Below are 19,226 nucleotides of genomic sequence, written 5' to 3'. Positions count from 1 at the left end.
TTACTAAATTGTTATCATTTTCAAGCCTAACCAAGTTTACCAAATCGTCGAAATATAAACTTCAGACAATAAATTCTAAAAAAAACAGAATATTGAAATATTTAAATCTAAAATAAATCACAGATAGCATAACATTTCACTTGACGTTCACGCACTCAGTTTTGCAGGGTAAAATACCATGAAATATGCCATGCCATGAAGTGCAAATATCCATCACGAACCAATTGATAACTGAGTCCTATTAGTTTTTATTCAGTTGGGTTCATTTTTTTTAGTGTTACGATACTTAAATATATCAGGCAGGAAAATAAGTTGCTTTTGTTTGAAGAAAAGACAGCATCCTCAATTAATGCAATCAATATTATATTTTTATTAACTTTTGAGCGCCAAAGTCAACTTCAGGTACCACCCACAAATAATTCCATTTATAGTCAGCTCTTTTCCACATTTAATGCAGTGAAAATTTCAAATTTTTTGATCAAAAATGAAAGCATTTGAATTTGAATTGAATTCTGTGAAAATTACAGAAAATATGAAAAATTAACCCCAATTTAAGCAAGAAAACAAATTTGGAGCTGAAAGATTTACATCTAGTCACATTTTCAGTTTGTCCATTTAGTGGTTGAAGAGAAAGCAAATGATTTTTTCTATATTCAAAAGGAGCACCTCTTTTTTATACCTTTCATCCCTCACCAATGAATGAAAAAGTCTGAGCATACAGATGAGCAAGTTGCAGTAGGGACAGTACCATGGTTTAAATTCCCCATGGTAGGGGGTGCTTACCTGAAGAGTGTGTCTTACCAAAACGCCTAACATGTTGAGTGGGTCTTTTTTCAGAATTTGCCTTTGCTAGTGGCTTTTTAAGGTTGATACACCTATCTAGTATGTGCAAATAAAACATTATGCGCATCAGATTATTATTAAGACACATTTTTTTTGAAATTGTGTTGCTTTTATCTGAGCCAAATAGCAAACTATCAGGATGTTAGGTAAGTAAATACTGTGAAAACTCCAACATTTTAACCTTTCTAAAAAAAATTGACCATGTAATTGGGAAGATTTTCATAACTTGTTTATTTGTCTGAACTTACGGAGTGGTCATAAAATTATCTGGCTTTGGCTGATGGTTCACCTCTAATTTTGGTATTAACGGCAACAAATAAAACATCACTTGTAGAAAGCATTTAGTTACAGCAGACACACACAAATAAGTTACTTTTTGGGGTGCTACCTGCATTGTTTTTCATTATAAATGCTATACAAAAATGTTTTTTTTTTGTGGTTTGCTATAAAAAAACATGTAAACACCAACTTAGTTTTATCATAAGTAAATCTTCTTGATTGCTTTATTGCTCCGGTTTGAATTAAAGCACAGATCCACCACGATGTTATTGTGTCAAAAATTAGTGGTACTGATGAGGGAGGGAGGTAGGAGTTGGTAACTATAGTAACTAATAAATAACTTACAAACTGTGAGAAACTCTCAATACATGTACATGATACCAGTGTCCTATTAAGTTCAATTGTTTATTGCTCTATACATTTTTCAGAATCAAGTTTTTGCGGCATCGTTAAAGTACAGGTACATATTACATGTAATATTAGTATAAAGAATAGCCCAGTCTAAGTCTGAGAAGGAATAAAACAGTGTAAGCATGTCCACCATGCCGAAATACTTTGGTTCAATTATTAACTTGACATTTATAAATTTCTCCTGAACTGTGATCTGTTCTTGATGTACACATACTGGTTTAAAAACATCAAATTCAAAGCTGTGAGAGTGAAAAGTGTTAGAATTTTAGGAAATTGTGACCAGCTTGCATATGGTGTGTTATAGACTATGTTATATACTGAAAGTAATTTATTTTCTTACCTATTCTGATAATCTGGCAAACCAAGAATATTTTTTCTCGCTTCAAGTCCTTACTGCCGAGATCCTGTGAAGTAAATGATTATGCAACTGTCAATAATTATGAAAACTGTACACATAAATTCAATTCAATTCATAATTTGTTGACAAGTTAGTCAATATGCAGCTCCTTCATATGTATATCAATAACAACTCAGCAGATTTAAATGAAACTTCATGAAAAAGTAGCTTATTTTTTATTCCACAGACCAGATAAGCTAAGTGTCACAATCTGTGTATATTAATTAACTTATTTGCATAAATTAAGAAACTTTCTGATATTTCAAGAATGTCCTATCAGATTCAAGTTAAACTTTGTGCTTAATTAAGTGTTCTGCGATAAACCACAGACTGCAAACCACGGATGTACAATCAAATGTTATTCCTTAAAAAGCACATTTAAAAAAAACAGCAGTATATTAGACAACAGGCTTCTTCTTGAAAAGGCTAATCGTAAATTTTAATTAATTTAAAATATTCTTTCAACTTCATATGCCTCCAACATTCTTAGAATTCAGGATTTCTTTCTAAGCTGTCAATTGACTTCTCCTGAAACTAAAATATTTGCAGCTCTATTTTTTAGATCCTATTTTACAGAGCGTGCATCCGTGTCAGTTTCGTGACAGGAAGTGGAATTTTATTACACATCATTCATAGGACAGTTTCCGATATTTTATCACAAATTCAGCAGATTGGCTTGGCTTGGCTTGGCAGTTTTCATGAAATGTATGTACATGTATATGTATGAACACCAAGATCATCATCATCAAAGTATATAAATATCATATTTTACAAAAAATCAGTAATCATTTTGTAAAGGGCCAGACGAAACTCTTCTTCACCTGTTCAACCACTGTGTTCACGTCAATGCATTCTGGACAAAATTCATTGAAGAATGGGGAAAACATGTTGGAGCTCCAGGGTCATTAGACCCTGAATTCATTATATTAGGTGATTGCCTTCGTCCTATGTTACTAAATTGTCTGATTCTGTTGGCCAAGAGATTTATCTGTGTATGTAGGTGTCACTAAAAAAGACCAAATTATGTCAACTTTAAGACATTTGTTAAAGGGATTGAAATGATTGAATGTTACACCGCAAAAAGGAAAGGGAAAATGAGTAAACTCAATAAAAAGTGGGGGAAATTACGACTTATGGATACCGACCAAACCACTAAAGACTGAATATTGTAATCTTGTATTCAAACCATTGTAACGTTTACAGTACCAACTTTCATGTATCTTTAAACTTGTAAACCTTATAAGATGACTCAATAAAATGTTTTAAAAAAAAAATCAGTAAACTTTTGAAGACAGCCTTGAGGCTACTTGCACATTTAAAAATCAACATATTTGGTACAAAACTGCAACTGCATAGTAAAATCACTACACGATATAGATCAATGCCATTACAAGCATGGTATTCTAACAACAAAAGAATTCATCTATAAAGGTTCTTTATTGATCATTAACTTTAAGGCAAGAAAGAACAATGGAAAACAAAAGATTAATTATAATGTATATTACACAATCAGGAACCAAGACTGTAATTGCATATATTAATGTGGAAAATTCACTTCATTTTTTTTTTCTATAAATAACACAAAAGAATGCTTTATTTCTCTGATAAGGTTAATTTCTTTGTTTTATTTTTACTGGGAAGTTATCTTATCAAACTTTCAGTTTGTAAACTAGGAAATTAATAAACTGTTCAACAATTTTTTTGATGCATTTCCTTGTTAATTCTGTTCTCATTGCTTACAGGTTGTGATTAAATCTTTTATTTGAAAAAGAAAAATATTCCAAAAATGATACAGGATTATTTTGTGATACAAGTGCATATTTTTTTTATTTACTTATAAATACTTTATTGTGGAATATTGGGTTCTATAGCAAAATAAAAACAAGCAGCCTATCGGCTGAGATAGCTCTGCTGTTAGCAATGCACATTTCAATTAAAGAACTGAAGACATCATTAGAAAATGAACAATATGAATAGTATCAAAGCAATCGGACTTACAGTTTTTAACAAGAAGTCGAAAATATCACTTTTTACCAAAAATTACAAAAATATTCACCAAAATAAATTAATTAGAGAATTGAAGACATCATCACAAAACGAACAAATCTGAGAGAGGTCCACATGTAGTACCTATATATGTAATATCAAAGCAATCGGACTTACAGTTTTCAACAAGAAGTCGAAAATATCACTTTTTACCAAAAATGACAAAAATATTCACCAAAATTAGAGAATTGAAGATATCATCACAAAATGAACAAATCTGAGAGAGGTCCACATGTAGTACCTAAGTATATATGTAATATCAAAGCAATCGAACTTGCGGTTTTTAACAAGAAGTCGAAAATATCACTTTTCACCAAAAAATGACAAAAATATTCACCAAAAATAGAGAATTAAAGATATCATTACAAAATGAACAAATCTGAGAGAGGTCCACATGTAGTACCTATATATGTAATATCAAAGCATTTGCACTTGTGGTTTTTAACAAGAAGTCGAAAATATCAGTTTTTACCAAAAATGACAAAAATATTCACCAAAATTAGAGAATTAAAGATATCATTACAAAAAGAAAAAATCTGAGAGAGGTCCACATGTAGTACCTATATATGTAATATCAAAGCAATTGCACTTGCGGTTTTTAACAAGAAGTCGAAAATATCAGTTTTTACCAAAAATGACAAAAATATTCACCAAAATTAGAGAATTGAAGATATCATCACGAAATTAACAAATCTGAGAGAGGTCCACATGTAGTACCTATATATGTAATATCAAAGCAATTGCACTTGCAGTTTTTAACAAGAAGTCGAAAATATCAGTTTTTACCAAAAATGACAAAAATATTCACCAAAATTAGAGAATTAAAGATATCAACATGAAATGAACAAACCTAAGAGTGGTATACCCAAGGTACATATACACCAAGTATCAAAGCATTTAGGCTTGTAGTTTTCAAGAAGAAGTCGAAAAAGTAAAACATTGACACGGACGACGACGACGACGACGGACAATCACTCATATGATAAGCTCCGCTCGACAAAGTCGACAGCGGAGCTAAAAAGTACTGATTTAAAGCAGACATGACATGATTAAATACATTAATTTACGGTAATGAAGTTAATTCTTCACACAACAAAGGCATCTAAGTTCAGTATGGTTCTAACCAGCTTATTATATTGACCACAGCCTCATTTAATATACAGATTAATATGTATGGATTTCAACACTAAACTGAGTGCATGTGAAGTATTCCAGCCCACCTTGAACCAACTTTCATTTCAATCTGGTAGACGGTTCTTGGGATATTAATTTGCAAAATAAGATGCTACTTACTGTAAAGACCACCTTGCAATTGTCCAACATGTCAAAGTTTGTCGGCAGTCCACTGGCAGGCCATTTCACACAAAAATTCTCACTGTTGAAAGAGGATTGAGAAGGGCATTAGTGTTGCTAGATACAGTGGAAAAGAAACACCTGAGGAGTGGATTGGTTGAATTATTTGAACAGCAACTGAGGTGATGAGGTTAATGCTCAAATTTCACATGTTGGTCAACAAGAGAGATTTGCTGAATATTTTCTCAATGCACACTTTGTCAAGTAAGAAAGACGATGACATAATTCATATATGAATTGGTGTTATGAAGTTCGTAATTTTTACCTGATAAATTTGTTTTCTTTTGGGTCGTACAGACTCAGGAAGACTTCTGCATCTGAACCAACATGGCACACATTATTTTTCAGTGTGACAAAGAAACTATAACTATGCGTGGTTCCTTTAGGCCGCAGTTTTGCTGGATTTGTATCAGACTGAAAAGTAAAGTAACAAGAAATCTTATACATACAGAAAGATACTGTAAAAGACAATTAGTTGTAGATTATAATGACAGAACTGTCTCACGGAATAATGTAGATTCTGACCGTTTCATTTTGTGAAACGAATTTTCATAAAATCGAAAATCAGAGACAAGTAATCTGTCAGTTGATATAGCTCCGCTGTTTCAGATTCATAATGAGAAAGTACATGTGTAATATCAAATCACATGTCCAAAATAACAAGAATATTCACTAAAAATAGAAAATTATTGACACAAAAATGAATTAATGATAAATCTGATAGGGAAACTGAATCAAATCATTCTGACTGTGGTCCATCTAAACAATTGGGAGGCTGGTTTTAAAAAGGTGCAAATATTTTTTTTTTCGCCAAAAATGACAAAAGTTTTAACTTAAATTAGAGAACTAAAGTTATCATAATAAAATCAACAAATCTAAGAGAGGCCCATAAAATAATGAAGCAGTTGAGCAAGTTGTTTTCAAGCACAAGTCAAAAATAACATTTTTTTACTAAACATGAAACAAAATATCCACAAAACTTAGAGAATTGGAGGTATCGTCACAAAATAACAAACAAATATGCAAGAGAAGCACCCAAGGAAACGTTACATTTGGAGTGAGTATGACACCCATACATAACTGATGGTTTTTACAAAGAAGTCTAAAAATGTAAAGTTAATGACAACACCAACGGACAATCAGTAACATGAATACCCAGTAGCTCTGTCCGACTCTGTGACCATGGCGACCTAGTTTTAAAATTCACAGAAAGACACACAGGGCAAAATGAAGTCAGACTTACAGTTTCTTGAAGTATCCTTTCCACTGCTAATTCATGCATCCTGAATACAGCTATGGTACTATGTACAGTGGGGTCTACAATACCACCATCATCATCTCGGATAACAAGGTCAAGACCTAATTTTCTGGAGAAATACAAATAACAGCATGCTTAGTATGTATGATCCCACATAACTATATATTGGGGTACTTGAATAAAAAGATGTGTAATTCTATGGGAAAAGAAAAGTACAGAATAAGTTTTATTTGTATCCATGGTAACAAGTTAGATTCGGAAATGCATATGATACCTGTTACCGTAGTCTATTTTTGATGTGACTCTTTGTATCTGTTCCTTGAATTCTTCTCCTGGCAGTGTGCCCGACATGATTTGTCGCCTCCATGTGATAAGCTCTAACATCATTGTACGGATTAATTCATAATTTTCAGTATTTCCATCCTTGTAAAGAAAGAAACATAAGTAAAGTAGAGCAAAAATTAACGCATACTAATTATATCATTTCACAGGCACATTTTTCTTGCCAAATTACTTAATTAAAGTACAATTTTGCGAAACATGATCAATTTACAAAAACATTCAACCAAAGTATGACACTGCTTATGCATATTTGTTTTTTGGAAACAACCTGAACAGGGACTATTTTGTGGAAGGTTACAAAAGCTGCCAATGGTGGTGAATGGGATAAACCACTGTGGTTGTATTTCAATGGTACCGGTAATTACTGTAAAACATGTTGAAAAAGCGACATACAATTTTGGCGAATTGTGGTAAAATGACGTAACAGCGAAATGTTAATTTAGCGCATCTCTCTTGTCATGCGCAATAATCACCTCCATAAAAACAAAAAAAAACTGTCAAGTGCTCGCGAAAAAAACATGTTTTACAGTAGTTAAGGCTTCCTTTTCAAAAGTGAAAATTACATAGTTTACGATATCTGTATCAGTATCCAACATGTGTTTAATTTAAATTTGTACAATTTGGTCGTACATGATCATTATCTATTACACATAGCTGCCTAGACACACATTATACTACATATCAACCATCAAAGTGAACTTTCACAAATAAATACACTTAAATTTGTTCACATTTTTTCTAAAATTTTGATCGAGCTCAGTTGCTATTGGGAAATTATAATCAATTGATTTTAAAACAATAGAAAAATTGAAGAAAAATATGTAAAAGTATGCAAAATGTTGAACTATCACTTTTGAAAGTAAAAGTATGGTGCTCAAACTAGGCAATTAAAGCATTGGAATCAGATGTGATAATCTTGTGTATTTATTCATCAGTTCATCTATATTCCAGCTCTAAGGAACTTTTTTCATCTTTGAGAGATTAAGTACATCTATATGTGTCACTTGAGACTCACCACGTAACATTGTTTCCATATTGCACCCCATTCTCGTAACACTGTCGTCATTTCTGAGACAATAGGCAGGTCTTTCGGAATAACAGTTTCATGTACATGTCTGTTGAAATAAACCAACATTATATTAGCATATTTCACTATTATGTAGTGCAAAACACATTAATAATGTGTTGCTATGGTGACAAGAGCTCTGTTTTATACCACCTTAGGACTCAAGAATATCTTTCATATTATTCATACCATGCATACCATCCTCATATAGAAAATACAGTATGAAATATAATGTTCATGACCTACCCTTCACTCTCTACTCTAGCATCCTTAAGATGAACATAAGTCTTTGGAAATATGCCCTGCAATGAAAACACCAGAAATATTCAAAAGTAGGTTCTCATCAGAAAGATAAAGTGCCACACGTCCAGCCAGTCTGCTGGTGCATAAGCGACAATAAAATAAATGCGATTAAATAACCGGTATTTACTATATGGGGAGAGACAAATAAAAAGATAAGTTGTGAAATGCATATTTCAGATTCCTACAAATCAGGAAAACAATACCAAACTTTCACAGCCATATGATTCGTTTAGGCAGCAACCGCGAACAAAATTGGGCCGAATTTGTCATTTCTGTGTGGAAAAATCCCTTGCATATGAAAACCTAATTACACAATGAACATAGAGCACTTTCCCTGGGTTTTTGAAACAGATATTGTCATCCAACTCAAGAGCCAATCAGAGACGGCCTTACAGTTAGATGACAATTTTGACAGAAATAGCTTCGCAAATGATATTTGGATTAATAAATTGGCAATGAAATGATGAATGCAAAAATGGTTAAAATCTTATATCTAAAATACATCTGACTTTGATCTGGACTTTTTCTCACCACCATTCAGACAACTTACCTTGACTGATCTGGACTTGACATTGAATCCTCTATACCACTCTAGATAAAAGAAAACATGCCACTTATTAGATTGTAGAATTCGTGATTGGTGTAACTATGGTAAATTCAGAATACTTATATTTTCACACAACATGGAACTGATTTTTGAAAAGAAACATTTATACATTTCAAACATACCATTATTTTCTTCTAATATTTGAACAGCATCACCTACGCATAAACTAAGATAATATTTCTCTTCTTGCTGGAAATTATATATCACTGGAAAATAAAATACAATCAAAGAAAGATTAGAAATAACTGTAGTGCTGAGAGTATTGGAGATATATTAATCTGAAATGAAGCACATTTAAAATTGCTTCAAAATTTCAAAAAAGGTTTTTTACAATTGAGAAACAAGTGAAAATGTATAAATTAGGTAATTAATATGCACAGATTGCAATAATAAACTAATCACATGTGCATGATATCCCAGGCCATCTACGTATCTAGTCTTATTGAAAGTTGTTAGGTAGTTTTAGAGAAAAAAGGGAAAAGTTTAAAATTGGCCAATTAATATGCAAATTAGATTAGTACAGTACTCATTTCGCCGAACCTCCCGCCCGCTTCCGGATTTCGATCGCTTTTTTTTCGCTCGCTTTGTTCAATCCGACCGCGCAATTTCCGCTTTTTTTTCGACCGCGCAAATCTGGAAGTATCCGCTCGCGCAATCGCTCGCTCGCTCGCGCTCGCTCGCTCGCCCGACAGCACAACCGCCCGCATTTACAGTTCATTACCTACTGTTTCATGTACAAGTGTATCATTTTTGTTTTTATGATGTTAAAATAAGAATAAATACAATTAGAAATTTATAGAACGACCGTTGAAAAAAATACGGTGGATCACACGGCCATATAAAATTGGTGATAATAATGTACACCATAAACAAGATCGAACCAAACATGTGAAATCAAATACGACACTGACACAACTAATATGAAATAAAACCATTCTATTTTTGGTGGAGAGCGAAAAATGTCTACTGTAGAGTACGGTATTCGTTGAGTTAAACCGTGTGTAGGGTGACGGTTGTCATGCACGCATGGTTTGGGTTTAACACGGGTCAAGTTGTAGTTATGTTAAAATCCGTGGCACCTATAACAATTGAAGAATATCTGCAGGAATAGTAAAACTGTGAAAAAAACGACTGATCGATTGTTATAGAATGACCGTAGTGTACAATTTGTCAAACAAATACAATACTTGCAAATGTAATGTCGGCCAGCGCCCATCTTACTTGTCCGAAGTTGTCGACACCGACTTCACTGGAGATCGCGTTTTCTAACTAGGCGGCTGGCAAGCGGACTAACACGTTACATAAATCTGTTGAATTACAATTATGGTTTTTATGTTTGCGCCCAATGTCTCGTTATAAAATAAAGGATTCAAATTTTGCAGGGTATTCCGTTTTTTGCGAACTCTGGGCGAAATACTTTCATGAGCTGTACGTAGTTCACTTACAGCCAAAACAAAGTCAGCTTGGACATTAAGTTGTGAGACGCGAAAAAACAAACGCTGCCAGTGATAGATTACGTTCACTGAATAAAAGAACAAAATAAACGAAATCAAAGGCGCCGACCACACGCTTTGAAAATAAATAGAACGCGTTGCTAAGAGGAATCGCATCTGCATCTCGACGACGTCTCCGGTCATGAGCAGGGTTTGCCGCGTCTTAGAAAAATTTAAAGTTAAAAAGGAATCAGTGTCGGGGAACCATTCACAATGTTTGCATGAAAAATCCCACGCAAAAGCGTTTTTTTTTTCTTCCTGTTACAAACACTATGATACCTGAATCCCGATTAATTCATAAATATGAATCGGTAAGGGTCAATTTCCTGCAATCCTTCAAGATTAAATTTACCTCCTAAAATCTTTCTAACGATGAGCTGGAAGATTGCCATAATTGAGTGCCACCATTTCTGTTCTAAGATTTATTCAGTATAATAATACAAATGTTCACCCCAACAGAAGTGGACATACAGTTTTAGCGACCCGAAGAGCTCATTGTCAACCGAGGCGAAGCTCTACGATAAAGACTTTCCGTTCCCAAAAAATAATAAGAAGAAAAAAACTTCTCGTTCCCGACATTACGAAATTCTTTCGTTTTGGGGAAAAAACCTGGAAAAAAAACTGATTTTGACAAAATAATTTAGAAATTGATATTAAGAATAATTCATAACGAAATCTATTTCATATGTACCCATAATTTTTTTTCATAATTACTGATTACACACGAATATTACAGAAAAAAATAATTTGCTATATTATCTATATTTGTGCCTTTTATTTGTTTTGAATCATGACTGAAAGGAGCTAGATGAAATTACAAACTATGTAGTGTGTTCGACAACTCGTGTATGAACAACAATTTTAATAAATATGATTTTACTTGGTAAAATTACTGTATTTTTCTACATAAAAACAAAAGAATTTCACAATGTCTTTGTTATCATAGCGTTGTTGGTAATAGTTGAAAATGATACATCCACGTGAACCTGCTTATATGAGATCGAAGGAGTCTGTTTTCAACAGCCGTATACATCTAACTGCGTCATCGCTAAGTTTCCTTGTGGACCACGAGTTCTGTTCCTTGTTTGCACGTTTTCATGTTCACACAATCGCAGACATTATTTGTAAGGGTGCCCTTTGAAATGGCACATTTTCTCGATGTTTTAGCGAGTACTCCGCGAGTATATGGCTTGTTCTCACATCAGCATAATTTTCCTCGAGTTCACTCATCGCTTTCCCACATGCACTTCTCGTTCTTTGCTGCTAACTTTTTTTGCACTCTAATATGGTGTTGTTTTTGTCTTTCTAAACATCGAGTTTATTTTTGACATTCAACGAGATCGCTTGAATTTTGAATTTGATGACGGTTCGAATTTATCCACTTTTACAGTGATCAACATTGCGTTCGAGTAGTAATTACAAGCCTGATTTACATTTTTCTTGCGGTGTTTTTCGTCAATGTATTAAATATAAGTGCTTTGGGAAATAACATAATTATATTGCGCGAGTGAAAGAGTTTGGTGAGACTGTCACAACACGTTTTATTTATTTCCAACGCGCGTGGTCGGCGCCTCTGATTGCGATTACATTGTATTTTTGTTTTCAAAATGTATCACTGGCTGCGTTTGTTTTGTTTTCCTCAACAAATTAACTGTTCCGAGATCTCTTTCATTTTTCGTCCGGCTGCTGCCAATCCAATAATTCGTCGCCGCATGTACTCAGACAAGCGATTAATCGTCACAATCATTATACTAGTAGTTTAAGTCCAATTGATTTGTAGAAATTCAGCTATGCGATAATTATATGTGCAGTTTTGTTTTGCGCACCCAGACACGAGCAAAAGTTAACCAATAGATTTTCTGAACTACAGCATTCGTATTACTTATGCAAATTGAGTAAGGGTCATAGTGCGAGTTGCGTTCAAAAATAACAAAGTGTCAAATTATTTTGAGCGCCGTTTGGAATAAATTTAGTCAAAATCACACACAGAAACACACACACAACACACAAATACTAGTACTCAATACATATCGCGATTGACCAGTTATATAGCTGCTTGAACTACACACACAAGGACGTAAATATGTAAATACAGGTCACAGTTCGACTTGCGTAGCAAACGTTACAATGTGTCAAGTGATTTGAAGGCGTCTTTGTTCCAAAACAGAGAAGCAATAGGCGTTGTGTTTTGAATCGTCATTAAAACCTAAATTTATTACGAATAAAAACTTAAGTTTATACATACAATGTACGATCATTGTTACTCCAGCGGTCGGCTGGCAAGCGGACGATGTTTCTGAAGCCAGCCATAGCAGGAGTGAGCGAGCGAACAAAAGCGAGCGAGCGAACAAAAGCGAGCGAGCGAGCGAACAAAAGCGAACGCGAGCGAGCGGAAAAAAAGCGGTCGGTTTCCGGTCGGAAAGCAGCGAGCGGTCGGAAATTAAGCGATAAGCGGTCGGAAAAAAAGCGATAAAAGCGGGAGGTTGGGCGGAATGAGTACTGTAATATGCATGGTTGCAACAACAAAAAACAGGTCTGAACATTATCCCAAAACATCTATGTGCCAAGTTTCATTGAAATCTGATGATTGTTTTTTGAGATATCAGTGGAACAGACACCCATACACACACACATATACAAGAGCCCCATTGTGTGCTTTGCACACGCGAGTCAAACACAGATAGTCGAAACAGCCCTTAAAGTGGGAATTGTACTTCCCACATACAGAATATTGTGTATTCAGGAAGGATTAGAAACCCCACAATACTAGAAAAACAGGTACCATCCAAGGAACAACTATGACAAACTTCAAATGGAATAGAATTTTGTAAGTTCATCACAATTTCTATTTGAAATAATTATGCAAATGTTTTGCAAATTAATATGTACATTTCTATGACCACCATGGTTTACATGTGCTCAGGGCATGCAAGTCCCCTACCATTCATATTTCCTTTAATATGTGACCCGTTTTTGAAAACATTCTGTATCGAATAACTTCACAACAAACTAGTGTGCTGGTAGGTACTATTGTTTATATACTATTGCGCTCACTAGTTCTTGTTTAAAAATCGTTATAAATATTTTATTGTTTACTTGCTTCAATTAACAAACACAATGTCCTGCCACCTAAAAGCCATTTGTGATGTGATTTAACAAAATAAATCAAAACCTATTCATTTATATTCTAATGCAGTGCTTATGTGTTGCTTGAGCACATTTCAGTTTTAAAATTTATCCCAGCATTTTATTGGATTTTGTGCATGTGACATCTTGCAATATTACACACCAAATTTTCAAAATTGCTTTCAAATCCTAATTACATCAAAGAAAATACTGTAAATGTATTAATTAGTCACTTGGTTTTGATTTCACCGATATTAAGTAAAATCCACTAAATTAAATCCAAGTCAACATGTAAAATAACAATAAAACTAAAACAATCCGTGTTTCCGTGACAAATTCATGAAATTTAAACACAGTGAAAGGCTAAAAACATCAAAATAGTGAAATGAAATGTCAGTGAAAATAAATGGTTTTACAGTATGACAATTCCCTGTCCCTGTGTTTTTGGTTCAACTGACTATTATAGAATGTATGCAATGGTTCGTCCATGAACACTAGATAGCTAAATTACTTCTCACAAGGTAGGGGGTCCTAGAAAAATAGTTATGTTCAGAAACAACCACGATTGCATTGACATGAAATTCCAGGTTTTACTATTACTATGAGACTTCAGAGCGATTTATTCCAATTTAATTAGAGGATTGAAACCACAAAAATTTTCATACACAGATGGTTTTGAAGAATATAATAAACGATAATATTATCATATTAAAACAAGTCTGTTTGTCTGGTTAGTCACTGGATTGTGCGGTTTGACAAAAGTAATCACCAGCCCCTGCATTTGGATAGGATCAGAGGTTGGGTTTTCGGTTAGTTTGGACAAAAAATTTACTGGACTGTGTAATTGGACAAGTATAATGACTGAATGTGAGCTAAAATGTGAAGAAGACATTTGGAGGGTAAAGATAACATGTCGTCTATGAGGAAACAAGCTTGGTCTGTCCCATATGGGTCTTGAAGTACTTGTGACCAACTACGTCCATGTATGGGTAGTAAACAATCACATGAATATCTGAAATTTGGTGATTTTTTCTTAAAATCATTTTGAATCAAGATGACATTTTATATTTGAACACAAAATGCATGAAATTAAAAAGAATGTTTTTTAGATTGCCAAATTTCAATGAAAAACTTGATATTGTAACAGAGAATATTTCATCAAAGTTAAGACAGACCATTATAGATGATGACCATATTTGGTGCATCTAGGGTCAGATGACCAGTGATTTCAAAAAACTAAATAAACTGGTTTAAAAAATTGAATCGAAATCGCCCGACTGTAAGCACTGTTCATAGTGATTGTGGGTGTAGGATCAACTGATCAAAACAAGGAAACATGTACCGACACGAATTATTATTGCCAAAAATGCTAGCAAAGCATTAAAATTGAACACATTGCTGCATTGACACGCCTGGCATGTCGCCTGTTTCGTTAGTCAATATAAATGGCAAAGAATCACAACTAAAAACCATTTTTGGATCAGTTATGTGCAAAAATGGTATATGCTGGTTATTACTGCTAGTTCATTGAAATATACTACCATGTTGTTGATTTTGTCTTGCGACGCATATTATAATCCAAGAAAAAATATTGGGATAATTGGAAATTGACACATAACAACGTGATATAAACAGCAAGTTTGTAGTGTGAGCATGTTATAATAAGGTTACTTATAAATGGTATGTTCGTGTATTTAGTAGCAGATATAAGACCTCTGGATAAAAATTAAAGATCTTAAATCTGCTACCAAATACCCTCGCTCATCTTCAATAATATCTAATTATAAAATACGTTATCCATATACATGTTGCGCTCTTGCTTCATTTGTTTTCCAAAAAGTCACCCAAAAATTTGAAAATTCTTCAATTTTGTAGTGGTAACAATGCTGTAGATGTCCTACGATCAGAGAGTCAGCATCTTTTTCTCTTTACATATGCCATAATATCATCATATTTTGCAAATTTCTAGCAGTGAAATTGAGTGGTTTACAGTATATGATCCACTGTTACTCAGATATTGTAAAATACTTTATTTTAGCTCGAATTATCTTTCGCTGAAAAAGACTTTTTGGTAATTTTGTATGGAATTTATTTTCACTGATTTTTGACTGAGTTGAATGTAAAATATAGGGAAAAAGGTATATTTGCTGGATTTTTTTTTTCACTAAATCATTCCTTCAGCGAAAATAAATTCCAAGCGAAAATAAAGTATTTTACAGTATACATGTAGTATCATATCAAACAAATGTAAATTTCCAAATATGAAATCAATTTATATAAATCAAGATTTATATTAAAATGAGAAACAAGACAAAACTAGAGTCAACAATGAAGACAAAATTAATCAAAAATTTTCTCGGGCCGGGACAGGTTCTTGAAATGCTTGATAATGAGACATTAGTCTTATTCCACACTTCAAGCAGTCAATTGTTATGTAAATTTTAAATATGTGCTTTGCATATATTATTAGAGAAAGAAATACTGGGCACCCTGTTATGATAGACAACATTAGGTATGTATGATCTATTTATAGGGTAAATGTACACAAGGAAATGGTATTATCAAGATCCTGTTAAAGGAAGTACAAACATGCAATAAATCAACGAGTTTCACTGGCCAGCCGTAATAAACAAATTTAACTATAAGCCCTGGTTTGATAACTGGGTACCTGCTTTTTGCAACATTGAAAAAATGTCACTAGAATTAATTTAACATTGTATTTAAGGAATAAAAGACAACATGTTGCCCATTATTGCAAAGTAACGAGGCAAAGACGAATATACACAATAATGTGTGAGACGCATTACATAATATCGGGCAGTGCAGAGATCAATTACAATTGTACATTATAAAAATCATTTAATAATTCAAAAAATGGTATATTTGTGTATCATACTGCAGAAGAAAGAAATCAGCTGTGTGGTTAGCACAGCTTGCATTTCAGTTAAATATACGCGCAGACTGTTCACAAGTGAGCAACATGTGAAAACACAATTATACCCTAGGTTATGTTTCAGATGAAAATTACCACAAATCTCAATCAAACTGTCTATTGTTTTCCCAATCTATTTTAAATCCAATGAGGAAATAAACAGAAAATTAATTGTATTCCCCACCCCCATATTGCATATGAATAAGGGTAAACATTAGAAATCAGACACAATCTAGATTTAATGTACATGTATTATAGCCTACATGTACCTATTCACTTCATCAGGGCTTCCACTAACTTATGGCAATCTCATTCAATTATTTTAAATTTGGCAAACACAAATGTCATTTTTGCCTCCAATCACTAAAAGGAATTTCCAAACAAATATTAAGTTAATTCTGTTAACACCCACAGGAAAAATGCCTCTAGAAATGAAAACGTAAATATTGTACACAAGGAAGTATTGACAATTTCTTCATGGAATGTACAAAATATAGAAAACGCTTCCAAAAAGTAAAAACACAAAAGAGCAGAAATTTATTTACCTAATGAGTACAACTGAAGAAACTTTCGTCAGACAGATTGGGGAATATTTATACAACATTTTTTCTATTAGGAGAGAGTGCGCCGACTCCTGACAGTTTTTCATTTTAAACTACTTTATATTATATTTTATGTTACACTTTATTGGTGTACACTACACAGATAGAAATGTTATTTTTAAAGATATTATTATTATTACACCCACAGAAATGTAAATTTACATCATGAAAAGATATTGTATACATTTTGGGTCATTCTGCTGTCGGCTACATTTAAAATTGACTTTTACTACCTATCTCACTAAATCTAGAGTGTCTTAGGTACCAGTGGTCATAAAAAATACCCTATAAATTTGCATCCATACAGTTAGAACATTGTATGTGTGATTACTTGAGGTATCTTGAGCTGCATGTGCAACATTAATGAATTAATAATCATGAGGTGACAGCAATCTTCACTACAAAATATACTTGTACGAGTAAAATCAATTGCTTATTTTAAACTTACATTGTATATTAATGGCGATGGTCACCGTAGCACCTCATGATCGAGTCCAACGCATGACATATACACTACATGTAAAATTCACTGTTTCGTTGAAACAAAATGTGTATGCGTTTTGCATGTCAAATAATGCCCATTAAACATGCTGGCTCAGATATACAGATAACACATAACCTGAATAATCTAACTTTTAATTATGGTTTTAACTGATATGCATCAATTTGAGAGACAAAATCAGTCAATTAGATATGCAAATTGATCGGCACAAAAGGGCAAGTATGTGTAGGAGCGAAAAAAAAAAGAATAACAAATATTCTAAATTATGTTTATAAATATAGTTAGGATTGGTCAAACTGAGGTGGTGGATCTACCAGACTAGTTATGCAGGTGAGTGGAATGTTAATTTGACCAGCGAACTCCTCAAAAGTGCTTTCAACAGTAAACACAGTCTTTTAGTATGAGAGAAATGTTAATTTAATAATTGTAGTCCGTTTGATGATCGGTATCTGCAGTTTCAGGTCATAGCATAGATGAAATTAAAACAGACTTCCAAAAATGCAGACATATTAAACCGAGGTACGTTATAAACTTGTAAATAGGGCAGGTCAGATTAAGGTTGTGTGCCTGGGTTAAATGTCATTCGATGATAAACCACGATGGACAAACGGGCGGTAAATGGAAACTATGACCAGTTTAAAATTGCACATCGTATAAACAGTTTCTTCAAGATAGTATATACGATGATAAATTTGAAAAAACTTCATATATTTTTGCAAATTCAATGATTAATTTGTCGGGTGTTGAAACAGGAAGTGAATACGAATAAGGAAGTAGTAGAGTCTCTCCGACGGGACAACTTGCAATGTGAAACACCACCCATGTCAATGAAAAGCAATCGCGCGAAAGCAAAACCGAGAAAACTGCCAAATTGTGACATTGTACATTCAATCACTTACCTATGCCGTATTTGGCATTGGTCGTTCGTCTCCAGCCCGACATTTTAAAGCTAAAATCCGTCGATTTCTTTTATAGACTTGCGCCCATTGTACAGCAAGCAGCCATGTTAAAGATGTTGATCACGTGACAGTAAATGTCCAATCACGAACCGGAAGAGTGAGGTCATGACTTCAATCTGCAAAGCAGTTGCTAGATTTGCTTATTTTGTTATGTCACGGACAATCAATCAATGTCTATTATTTAGTCAGCACTTCATCTCATTTGCATTTAATGAAATGAATATGTCACTTTCTTTGTTTCCATTTTACGGTATTTTTTCTTCTCACTTTCTGGTGTGGTTTCTCTTTGAACTTGATATTTGAATAGTTCTAGGTATGATTGCAATATATTCTTAATTAATTAATTAATCTCAAATACTAGTAGGTATCATAGATGCATGAGTCGTCACATTTACATTACATAGTAACTTAACACATGGAGGTACCTCCATGCTTAACACAATCGAAGTCTGTAAGATATTTATGCTCGCAAGCATGATGAGTATGATAACGGTTGGAACCCTGCCTATCTAACATTGTTATACCTGACCAATGCCCTAACCATTTCCAAATAACGACTCGGTCTAACATATCAGCATCCCTAATGGAGCTAAATGGTGTAATAGTTTGGATAGTGATAGAGGGACTGTGATGGTACGCCGTACGCTGATTCTTCATTTACATGCACACATCTTATCGCTGAGGGCAGCATTTCATTGAATTCATGC

The 19,226-nt window shown here is 33.6% G+C and overlaps 1 protein-coding gene across 1 annotated transcript in view; it reads right to left on the bottom strand.

Annotated features, from left to right (window-relative positions):
- LOC100375196 (dedicator of cytokinesis protein 1) overlaps positions 1-18,587 on the bottom strand; it is a 67,026-nt gene extending 48,439 nt beyond the window's left edge. The window contains exons 1-11 of the mRNA XM_085504465.1: positions 18,460-18,587; positions 9,028-9,111; positions 8,849-8,889; positions 8,242-8,297; positions 7,945-8,044; positions 6,862-7,010; positions 6,573-6,696; positions 5,595-5,743; positions 5,270-5,351; positions 1,874-1,937; positions 784-879 (exon numbers count right to left, since the gene is read on the bottom strand). Of these exons, the coding sequence (XP_085360591.1) occupies positions 784-879; positions 1,874-1,937; positions 5,270-5,351; positions 5,595-5,743; positions 6,573-6,696; positions 6,862-7,010; positions 7,945-8,044; positions 8,242-8,297; positions 8,849-8,889; positions 9,028-9,111; positions 18,460-18,502 (988 nt within the window). The 5' untranslated portion in view covers positions 18,503-18,587. The remainder of the gene's footprint in view (positions 1-783; positions 880-1,873; positions 1,938-5,269; positions 5,352-5,594; positions 5,744-6,572; positions 6,697-6,861; positions 7,011-7,944; positions 8,045-8,241; positions 8,298-8,848; positions 8,890-9,027; positions 9,112-18,459) is intronic.
- Positions 18,588-19,226: the final 639 nt, after the last annotated feature.

Source organism: Saccoglossus kowalevskii, chromosome 10, assembly GCF_978046115.1.
Source record: "Saccoglossus kowalevskii chromosome 10, keSacKowa6.1, whole genome shotgun sequence".
Lineage (NCBI taxonomy): Eukaryota > Metazoa > Hemichordata > Enteropneusta > Harrimaniidae > Saccoglossus > Saccoglossus kowalevskii.
This window is presented reverse-complemented; position numbering and strand designations above follow the sequence as displayed.